Raw genomic sequence first — 12,038 nt, 5'->3', positions numbered from 1 at the left:
TCCTTGACACTAGCAAGGAAAGTGTCCATATCATCTTCCTCATGCATAATCTTCGACTCTAGCTCTTTACGCAGCAAAGCAATTTTAGCCTCATTGCGGCTTGCATAAAGACCTGCTAGAATATCCCAAGCCTATTTTGCAGATTTTGTTGAACGGATGTGAGAAACAATGGTGCGCTTCACAAACAACGCAACCAATGCATGAGCCTGCGCATCCTTAACATCCCAACGAGCTTGTTCTACCGTAGGCAAAACAACTCTAACAGCGGCAATCCTTGCAGCAAGACCTGCAACATGCTCAACATCGCCTACATCCTCAGAACCAGGACGTACATCAATGCCCTATACAATGTTCCAGACACCCTTTGACACAAGAACATGTTGCATCATATAAGCCCACATAGGGTAGTTGTCCCCATCCAACGTGTCCTCAGCAGCAAACATCTTGAACACATCTGTGTTGTTGTTGTCAGGTTGCACCTGATGTGAAAACTGCCCGAAAATAGGAGAAATGGAGCGGGAACAACCTGTGCTATATAGCACAAACCGTAGAAGACTATAAGGTACCTATTATGCAGAAAACAGCACTGACAGAAATTCTGCACAAAATGACGAAATAGCCTTTGCAGTACCGCTTGTAGTGGAAACGGAGGCCGAAATGAGCCCAAATCAAAATTCTGAGCAGACCAGGCTCTACGAGTTCTCCCAAAGTATTTGTCGTTCTGCGAACGCTTGCCAAAGCTCACTGAAATCGGAGAAAGTGAGCAGGCGTGTGCTGGAGCAGCTGGCGACTAAGCCTGGGAGGACGTGACCTGCTCTGATACCAATTGTTGGAATTAGGGTTGCAGAGAAACACACACAGCTTGGAGAAGACGAAGGAAGCTCAAGGCACACAATAGAAAGTGTGTTACTTAGTGTGCAATGGAAAGATAGATAGCCCTAGAGTGATGGGCGTTTATACAATGCACGGGGGAAAAAACCTCCTAAAGAGGGAAAAAATGCCCCGTCGGTCCTAGTGTGTTCACACACATCACTACCACATGTATATGGTAACAATGAAGGCTATATTTTGGGTAAAATGCAGCGTTCTAAGTTTCCAAAGGATGGTTTAGTTAGGGCCACATGCAGGTTGTGCATAGTGATGTTTGTGGGCCCATGCAAACTCCATCCTTGGGCAATTACCTTTACTTCGTGACCTTATTGATGATTACTCTAGGCATGCATGGGTATTTCCGCTTAAAGCGAAGTTCGAAGTTTTTATGTGCTTCAAACAATTTTTGGCTATGGTTGAAAATGTATTGAAATGTACTATGGGCACCCTCCGTTTTGATCGAGAGGGGGAGTATATGTCTCATGAATTTAATGCACTTCTGGCTAGTCGTGAGATAAAATACCAATGTATAGGGCCTTATACTTTTCAGCAAAATGGTGTTGCTGAGAGGAAAAATATGTCACTTACGGAAATGGCACAATGTATGGTCAAAAGTCAAGCTTTGCCGCATTCTTTTTGGCTTGAGGCCATCATGTGTGCCACTTATGTACTTAACAGGTGTCCTACAAAAGCTTTGCAGTCTATTACTCCATATGAAGCATGGCATGATAGAAAGCCTTCTATTGAGCACATGCGTGTTTTTGGTTGTTTGGCATATGCTTTGCTGCCACAAACAAAGCGCAAAAAATTGGATGATAAGGCTGTCAAATTTATTTTTGTTGGTTATAGTGCTGAAAGCATAGTGTACAGGTTGTATCATCCGCAAACAAAGCGTATTTTGGTTTCACGAAATATAGTGTTTGTGGATGATTCTGTTCAGCCCTTGCTGTCATGTACTAGAGACAGTAATGTAAGCTCACAGGACATTTATGACACTTTGTTGCCTCTTTTCAGTGGTGGAAGTTCAAATGTAAATTCCAATGACGTAAATGTACAGCCTATGGGGTTTCCGAAAATGTTACAGATCAACCTATTACTGATGCAAATGTACATGATGTACTTGATGAGGAAAGGGCTAAAAATGAGCAGGTAAGAAGTATGCCAAAATGGTTGGTGCATACATTGCGTGATAGTAAATTGGATGCACCTTTGTCTAGGCGTACTCGTTCAGGCTCAAGCCATGCATCTTATGCATTAGATTGTTATGTTTTGGTTGTGTCTAGCTTACATGATGTTGAGGAACCTCTATCTTTTGATAAAGCACAGAATTCAAAAAATTGGATGGCTACCATGCAATCAGAATATGATGCACTTATAGAAAATGACACATGGACTTCATGTGATTTGTCTCCTGGCAAAAAGGCCATTGGTACGAAAAGGGTTTACAAGTTGAAACGCAAGCCGGATGGTGAGAGCGATTGCCATAAGGTTCGACTTGTTGCAAAGGGTTATGCATAGCAAAAAGGCATAGATTATGAAGAGACTTTTGCTCCCACTTGTCATATGACTACTGTGAATTTTCTATGTGCATTGGCAGCTCATTTTGGTTAGGATGTACATCAATCAGACATTGTTACTGCTTTTTTGAATGGTGACATATTTGAGCAAGTTTATGTAACGCAGCCTCGCGGTTTTGTCAAGAAAGGACAAGAGGACAAAGTGTTCAGATGTAAGAGGGCTTTATATGGGTTGAAGCTATCTCCTAGTGCTTGGTATGAGAAATCTGACACTCATTTGGTCAAACAAGGCTTTCGTAACAGTCCAACAGAAAGCACATTATATGTAAAGCGTGAGAATGATGTACTTCTTATTGTGGTTCTTTATGTGGATGATTTGCTGATCACTGGACCAAATGAAAGACCTATTGCTGAATTTAAGGCTCATTTAAATGCTACTTTCAAGATGAAAAATTTGGGGCTGTTGCATCATTACTTGGGTATACAGTTGAAGCAGTGTGATGGTGGTATTGCCTTGTGTCAGAAAAGTTACATATAGAGACATTGCTATGTAAGTTTGGACTTGAGGATTGCAAACCTATTGTCACTCCCATGGAAATAGGTTTAAAATTGAGTCTTCATGATGTTGGTGATCCTGCAGATGTCACTCTTTACCAAACTGATGTTGGATCCCTCATTTATGTATGCAACAGGAGGCCAGATATTCAGTTTGCAGTCTTACAGGTCAATAGATTTATGCATAGCCCAGGGTCTAAGCATTGGAAGGCTGTTTAGAGAATTTTCCACTACCTTAGTGGCACTTTACATCTTGGCTTGTTTTTGGGATCATTGCCACCAGACTTGCATGCTTTTTCGGACTCATATTCGGCTAGTTGTTTTGACACTCGAGTGTCCACAAGTGGTTTTTGTTCATGCTTGACAGTTCATGTATATCATGGTTGAGCAAGAAGCAACCTATTGTGGCCACTTCTAGTTGTGAGGCTGAGTACATGGCAGTCTTCACAACTACGGTTGAGTGTGTATGGCTCAGACGCCTTATGGGGCTGATTTGGGTGTTGGACAGGACATTGCCAACAGTATCTACACTGACAGTCAGAGCGCATTGGCAATTGCGAGGAACCCAAGTTTTCATGCTCGCACAAAGCACATTTAGGTGCATTACCATTATGTCAGGGAGAGGCTCTCAGCAGGAGAGATCAGCTTGGCTTATGTGCCAACACAGGACAACCTTGCAGATCTTTTCACAAAAGGCATTATCTCGTGAGAAGCTCGAAGCTTTCTGCAAAGCTTTGGGTTTACTCCCCTTTGTGGGCTGATCATGTCCTCAGGGCATGGCACTTCCCTTTACTCATATGTCAGCTCTCGTTCACCGCATCACTCCCGGGGGGATTTGTTACCATATACATGTGGTAGTGATTTGTGTGAACACACTAGAAATGCCGGGGCATTTTTTCCCTCTTTAGGAGGTTTTTTTCCTCGTGCATTATATATACGCCCATCACTCTAGGGCTATCTATCTGTCCATTGCACACTAAGTTATATACTCTCATTTGTGTGCCTTGAGCTTCCTTCATTTTCTCCAAGCTGTGTGCATTTCTTTGCAACTTAATATCTATGGCCTGGTCAAATTGTTCATCGTGGTCTGTAACAGAATATGACTATGACATGGATAGTAACAAAAATTGAATAACCATAGTAAACATCTCCTTTAAGAGGGTTTTTTTAAGGAACATAAGAAGAGTACTTGATTAAAAGTAGCAAAATCAACATTACACCTAATCAGTTTGGCATGAAAAATACTTGAGAGAGAGAGAGAGAGAGAGAGAGAGAGAGAGAAATTTGACAACAGCTGAGGACCAGATTTACTTGGAGTCGGTCCCCCCACCAAAAGGCTTTTGTATTATAGATTCTCCCATGTAGAGAGACTTTGATACAATACAAGATTTGTGTTCCTTGAGACCTCGTCGGTGCAATGAATATGGAAAGCTTTATGCACCAAGATTATGCCATTGACTATCTTACCAAAGCATTAACTTGACCCCGGTCTCAATCCCAAGACCTCAAACACCTTCAAAGGTGGAGAGAGCTAGCAGGGAGTGAGGGAAGGGAAGAGGAAGAAGAAGTAACATACAAGAAAGAAGTAGTGTCCTCTCATACCATTACTCATAGAGCTTAGCATAGCATGTAGCATAGTAATGGAGATGAAGAAGATGGAAAGCATAGCATTGAAGCATGGCTCTTGGTTGGATTTGCATTCGATAGCCAAGAGTGTTGGTGTAGGCTCTCACCTTCTCAAGTTTGGAGAAGGAGCTCTTGCACTTCACAAAGTGAGAATGTGAAAATGAGTGTGTGAGAGGGAGTATACCCCCCAAGCACCCCCCTTGCTTGCTTTGGTCGACCCCTCCTTGTAGCTCAAGCTTGAAGCTCATTGGACCCCTCTAAGCCTAGCCAATCAATGCACAATGCATTTCAAGCAACATGGGTAGTCTTTGGACAAGTGTCCTCCTTACCCCTTTGAGAGAGCGGGCTTGATAATATCTAGATAATTGTTGAATTAAACTAAAAGCCCATTGGACCGCTCTTTAGCCCAGCCAATAGGATTCAAGCACACCGTGTGGCTAAGCATAGAGAGAGCGTGACATGTGTCCATGTCCCCTTGAGGAAGGAGGTTCCCTTTGGGTGCCTCAAGGGGGTGCCCTTTGGGTGAGTGGGAGGTTAAGTCAAAGATTCCCCTAGCTTTTAGGGCTTGCCCCCTCCTTTGTAGGGTCTCTTTTTGACTCAAGCCCCTCAAGCACCTTACCCCCCCATGCATGGGAAGCTTCTCAAGCACCTTAGTCAGCAAGCACGACAAGCACCTCAAGCTTGGGTCAAGTTCCCACCTTAAGTTCGGTCCTAGCTTGCCTAAGGTCCTAGGTCTAAAGACTTTTAACACTAACCTTTGGAGGTCTTTAATGAAGCTAACCCTAAGGTCTTTTAAGCTCCATTTCCTGGCATTGCTCTTTGCTAGACCATCTCCCATTTGGACCCATTGCCTTTGGTCCCATGTTGAGATAAATCTAAAAGCATATGTCTCTATTCTAACTCTTGTTCCCGTTTATTCTCCCACATTAAATGATCAGTTTAATATGAGAAAATCATTTGGGCTAGTTAGATATTATATTTTATCACATGGTTGGTTAGTTCAGTATCTTGGTCACCCCATTGGTTGGGATGTCTCAATGAAAGAGGAAGTTTCTTAGGTTTTGATTCATCTTGAATGTGAGATCAATTATTGGAAGATTTCTACATGGCCACTGCATGTACATCTATGAAAGCCATAAAAAGTTTATGGTGAGCCCAATTGATTACAAGGATTTGCATTTGCTTGAAAGAACTTTTGTATGTTCACTAAAGAAGTATGGCAACCTCAATATTCTTGATATTCACTTCCACATGCTCGCTTGAAAGGTCTCCTTGCTGCCTACTTTTCTTTGATAGCAACAATCATAGACTAAGATGTTAGCAGTTTTATGTGGACACATGAAAGTTTGTGCTTAAGGTCATTGGACACTTAATTATATGGATCTCATTTATGAACATGTTTCTGGTCATGGTTTCTTATATACCACCTCTTTGATTTGGCTTGGCAACAAATATTGCACTATCTCCATTGGTCAAGACGACCACCACACATGGGCCACATTCATTGCACTCTCAAGAGTATACATTGGAGAAAAGCCTTTCGGATAGCAAATACTTTTGGCCTATCCAAGAAAATCCTGTAGTCTCTCTGTGATCCATATCGTCCTATTGATGATGTGCTTGATGCGAATGGTATGGTTCTTTCCTTTCCTACAGCTATTCAAAATTGGCATTTGGGAATGCATCAATTACCAATGGAGAGAAGTTAGTCAGCTTCTTACAACACCTTTCAGCCAATTCCTCCACTTGAGATTGTGGAGAGTTGACAGGATTGGTGTTTTGATCACCCAAGACACTTTTCCTTTGGATTTCATGTGCAAATCGCTTCAAATGCATATAGCTTGCTCATTCCCCACCTTGGATTTCACAACATGGTCATCGGTTTTGGAATTTTTGAAAACCCGTTCGTTGGTGGAAAAGGTACTTCACGTTGAGGTGCTTCTAGCACGTTGGTGCATTGCTACCTCTTAAAGCTGCTATTGCCGAAAATGTGCTAAGATGGTATCTCATTTTATGGCATTGCTCTCATATTCAAGAACTTTTCATGAAATGCTTCAATATCATTTCCCTTGCCTGCTGTTCTAGAAAACTCTTGTCTATTTTTGGCCAATTGAAACCAGCATTATTAGAGTACGAGCGGGTGCGCTTCCAAGAACTTTTGTTTGTTTGTCATACACACAATCACTGAGCCGCATTTTGGTGTGGCAACAATTATTCAATTCCACCCCTTTCAATCTCTTCATGATCGTTTTCATTTGGGTTTGAGATTTTCTATGATTGTTTCTAGCCTTTTGATATGGCTTCACCCAATTTGGCTGACCATGTCTTGTACGTTATTGTAATCTATAAAAATTTAGTTGTATCAACAAAAAAAACAAGTGTATGTGGAAGATCAGAAAAACCTGAACTTAATCCAACACAACAATATGCTTTGATCTACTTGTCGGTGGTTGCAACGACGAAGTGGAAGGGGATGAGCAGCAATATTCCTCAACCCTGGGAGAGAACCCACAAGATTTTATGAGATCTGCATCGGCCAGTTTAAATATCTGGAAGGTAATCAAGAACTAGCTTCTTCAAAACATTCTTTATCTTAGTCCTTTTTCAAGTACCTTGTCATCTGTCAGACCCAACATACAAGTTGCGACGACAAGCACATTTGGGGATTTTTCCATGCCAATGCCTTAACAATGCAAATCGTATTGATCAATGACTTGTTGCAACTTGAGACATGTACATTTGGTAGCTTTCTCACATGAGTGCCTTTACCATGTAAACCTGTAGATCAAAGGCATTTTGCAAATATCAACTCCTTTTTAACAAAGAGATTCTACAACAGCACAACCTACAAAGTCCTCCTAGTATATTGATGACTACTGTCAAACATATGGCAGAAACCCCTATGCATAATAGCACCCAATAACTCAAGTGATGCACCCAAAAAGAAAAACGAAGGAAAAGCACACAAAGTACTGAAAAGAACTGATTTGAGAAGATAGACATTAATTCCTGTGAAATCTAGTGTAGAAGACATACAGCTCACTGACGGTTTCCGACCTGCCAAGCCACTTGACAAAGAAATACAAGTTGGCTTTTACAGCAGGTCACATTGTGAAACCTAACAAATGTGCCTGCTTAATTACAGCAATGCCGCTGGCCTCCCAAATTCTTTTGGGCTTACTGTACACCTATCCACCACAATTCCATATTATGAATTGTAGTTAGCCACCACGAACTTCCGGCCTGCCTTATCGGCCTTCACTGTCGCGACATCCTCCAACTTTGCAAAGAGCAAATCAAGCTCTTCGACTCCAAAAGCTGCACAATCTAACTCATGCGCATACCTCTGCCTATACAATGCTTCAAAGTTCAAAAGAGGAATTGCACAAGCATGACTCACCAAGAGCTCTTGCACTTCCTGCTTCAAGACTTCTAGCATTACTTCTGCCATGTACGCATCTCCATCCGAAGCCTCTCCTTCTTCATTTGAGCATTCAAACACCTTGTTTGCCTCATCGCTCTCGTCATTTGCTTCACTTGCCTTCTCGTCATCAGACCCCACTTCTGGCTGTCGCTGCAACAGGACGATGTCTTCAACAAAATCATCCACATCAACCAGTCCCTGCGCTGTGGCCTCATTGTCAGCAGACTGGCTCTCTGCCCTTGCATTAGTCCTAGCTCTCCTACGTCTCAGCTGCATCCGCGTGTTGTCCTTCAAATGCAGGGTTCTTTTGTTACCTTCCCCCTTGATGAGAAAAGCATCTGGCATTCTTTCTATCAAGTGGACAAGCTTGGGAGAACCATACTCTGCAAGGTAAAGTGGCCGACCAAAAAGCTTACAATATTCTGAAGGGATTCGTAAGAGCTGTACTTTCCCTCCATTCAAATTTACAAGCTTGATTAGCTGACCTTTCAAACCTTGCAAATCTCCCGGTTGAACCCACGACTCTGTCTCAGCATTTGCGCTGAACTCAGCATTGGTTTGGGGTGCTCGCAAACATGCGGTTGATGATGTTGGCAGAACCTTACCACCTGAAGTTGCTGTCAAAGGGAGGGAGCAAAGCTGATTTGTCAGAAAACCAGGTCCACTGGGAAAACCTTGACAGCTTAACGATCCACTCTGCAAAGGAACCTGGCTTACTGCCAGTTTACTAAAATCAAAAGGAAAAGGCCCTCCATGTGATAAGCTTGTCGCGACTGCAAATTGAGTAGCCTCTACATGACCTGAAAGGAAATTATTGTTGTTCATGCGCCTACTATATATGTACCGCTCATCTTCTGCGAGGAAATCTGACTCATCACCGGATTGCCAGGCTGATCCAACCATAAAAGCAGACATCTCTGTCATTCTATCCTCTCCAGACCTGTTCAGAAAGTTCTTGGCTGGGACTAAGCCATCCCCACGGGCCACACTCGGCCAATCCCATACAAATCGGCCTGCATTGCAGAGCACAGAAGAAACTCCAACACCTGCTGGAATGGCTAAAACCATAGTATAGCCTCTCTGCCCTAGCTTGTGAAGAGCCGGTGCAAAGTCCACATCCCCTGAAATCAAAAGAATGGTACAGGGAGGTGGGTTATCAAGCGCAAATAAAAACATGTCCACCAGTATTGCCTTGTCAGACGCATCCTTCTTGCCATTGGGCACATCAATCAAGTTCACCCCTGTCCTCTGGCATCCTTCCCGCAATCTGCGAGGAAAATGGTTAAAATCACCATAAGCAGAGAACATGGTAACAGCACCTTTGACAGCAGGATGAACCCGAAGTGCCATGCGAATGTTTCCAGCAACATCATCTGCATTGACATCACCTGGAACAGGACAATTCTCAATGTCCCACAAGATTGCCACCGGCCCTGTTAACACAACCCTTGAATGTGGCACCTTGTTAGATGTGGCACTACTTTGATCGACTATCTCTCCGACTCTACTGCTTGGAAGCCTTCCAAATGGAGGCCGCATAATATTGCCCAAGCCACTTAGTCCAGCCATCAGGGGAAGCTCAATTCAAAACCTGAGCCATCATTTGCTATTACGATTAAAGGAGATGGGCGAATAGGTGCATCGGCATAATGCACAGCTCAAGTAAACAGTGTCGGATGTGCCGATGCGTAATGCTCAAGTCAACAGTGTCTGATGCTGGATGGCGTTCTTGCACGTCACTAATGTGGGCCTTCTTGACAACACCCTAAGCATAAGATTTTCATCATCTGAAAGTAAACTCAGGTGCCATGGAGACCTTTGATTTGGCAATCAGTTCGAAGGACCAAAGGCGCTAAAGAAGTCGACCTTAAGCCGCGGCGTGGAAGTGAAGCATACCTTTACCAAACTTGCAAAAGAAGTACGTTCTGCACCAGCAATCCGACAGTGAGACAACCGGCATATAAGCAGCGAAGGATCAATGAAGAAGATGCACAGGAAGAGGCCGATGTACCACAATTGATGCAGCAAAGGATATGTCGATACCACACAGAAGGACGGGTCGACCGTCGACGAGCACGATTGAACCTAGTGTCCTAAAATTTTATTTCAATACTCCAACATTTAAACAACCGCCTATCTATTTTTTTGTACAAAAAAAATTCCATGTACAACTACTTCTTTTCTATGTGATTTTCCGTAGGGCGGCCTTTCAAAAAGTTAGTAGTATGTGACCCGCGCGTTGCTGCTGCTAAAAACGCATGGCCTCTAGTCATAAAATGCCATCTTTTAGGTGAAAAATATCAATGCTTTCTTCTTACAAATCAAAAACTACTACTAGGTCTATCTTAAACTCAATCATTAATTAGTTTGCTAGATTCTCTTCTTTTCCAAGGCAAAAGGCAAAAGGTAGGACAACCTTTTAGTCACCTTACAGGAGGTCGGACACACCACAGCCATGGCGACGACGTGAACCCCTCCTCCCCCTTTTCCTCTCTTGCCCATCCTGCCTTAGAGGCCACATCATCGGCTCTGATCTACTCTCATTGGATCTCACATACACCGCGGCGCATTCTGCTTGCCTCACCCATTTTGCTCACACGTTCATGACTCTTTGGATTCATCACGACCCAGGCCATCTCTTTGAGGGCAGCCCAGACCTCCCCTTTGTTTCTTCCCCTGCGACCTTGCCATGGCCGCCATTGATCCCTTGAAGCCCTTGAGTACTCTTGCTAGGCTGAACAAGCCTAATCCAAGCACAAATGCTACTATGTCACTCGCACGAACCAGGAAGGAAAAACATGGCAAAACAAAGCTCCATGCAGAGTCCTCTCTCTGTCAAACACGCAACCCTCTTCTTGCAATTTCGACAACAGGCCTCCCATCAAAAAAAAAGATGAGGTGTGTCTACCTTGCTGCCGATGCGCCTTCCCTCACAAACATCAAGTCTCTTTCTTTGTACACCTGCAATGTCCACCTCCCTTGAGCGTACCTAAGATCAGGGCAAGTCCCAATTGTCTCCACCATGTTTTCTGGCAATCCCAACAAGAGGTAGGTGATGCAACCACCCCCATCGCACCACGCTAATTGCAAACCTCTCTTGCCTTGAGCATACCTCGCAATGGAAGACACACACACACACACACACACAGAGACTGACTATGCAAGGAAGGCAGCGAGGGTCAGAAAGGCGGCATATATATCTCTCCCTCTTGTCTACGGCCTCCCACCTACCCATCATGTAATCCCCTAATAAAGACCAAATGCAAAATTTAACACCTCTATGAACCTTTCCATGTGCAGCAGTATCCTGCACTATCGATTGCAACAGTAGGCATGTGGGGTTTGCATCTTCCTCGTCGCCTACTGTCCAATTGTGCATAAACAAGGATGCAATTCGAATTTTGTGCATTCTTGCTATCCTCCTCATCCTCTGGTGCATCCAGGCCAATAATCGTCCCTCACTACTACGATGAGCTGGCAAGGGTCAAAACCCTGCGGGACATGAATCCTCCCCCTCCCATTCATCGTTGCGCATGGCATTTTCCCCTCTCTCCCCTCCTTCACGTGCCTTCCGTCCCTTTTTTTTACTCTTCAAATCTATGTGAGAATCTCCTGCGCGTTGTCCCACACACCTCGCCCGTTTTCTCTCCCCTCGACGTGTCTGCTCATCGCTTTTTCATTCAAAAACCATTGAAGGCATCTCCGAAGATTCACATTAATACAAATAAAACCAAAAACTGGCACGCTCTACTAGGGACATATTGTTTATTGGTGTATTTTAGCACCATTGGCACCTGCAAAATGAAAGCAAACATAGATCGTTGAGTTGCTTATCTTTGCAAGTGTTCTAGGCATCATGTTGAGCTGAAGGATGTGTTGCAAAATTGAGGGTGTGACCCGTAAGTATGTACTCTCTCTCTCTCTCTCTCTCTCTCTCTCCCCCACCAAATACAAATTGTAGCATGTACTTCTTACAGAGAGGAGACTCTATTCAAATAGCTTGGCCTTGCAATGTACAATCTATTTCTGAATTTCTGGCAGAAAAA

The 12,038-nt window shown here is 43.6% G+C and overlaps 1 protein-coding gene across 1 annotated transcript; it reads right to left on the bottom strand.

Moving 5' to 3' along the window:
• Window positions 1-7,554: 7,554 nt before the first annotated feature.
• Window positions 7,555-10,137, bottom strand: LOC147442496 (uncharacterized). The gene is made up of 2 exons (XM_086528657.1): window positions 10,004-10,137; window positions 7,555-9,917 (listed from the first exon to the last, which is right to left on the bottom strand). The coding sequence occupies exon 2, from the start codon at window positions 9,559-9,561 to the stop codon at window positions 7,777-7,779; it is 1,785 nt and encodes a 594-aa protein (XP_086384783.1). The 5' UTR covers window positions 9,562-9,917; window positions 10,004-10,137; the 3' UTR covers window positions 7,555-7,776.
• Between the last annotated feature and the right edge of the window lie 1,901 nt (window positions 10,138-12,038).

Source organism: Adiantum capillus-veneris, chromosome 14, assembly GCF_014529385.1.
Source record: "Adiantum capillus-veneris isolate H3 chromosome 14, ASM1452938v2, whole genome shotgun sequence".
In the NCBI taxonomy this organism is placed as follows: Eukaryota; Viridiplantae; Streptophyta; class Polypodiopsida; order Polypodiales; family Pteridaceae; genus Adiantum; species Adiantum capillus-veneris.
This window is presented reverse-complemented; position numbering and strand designations above follow the sequence as displayed.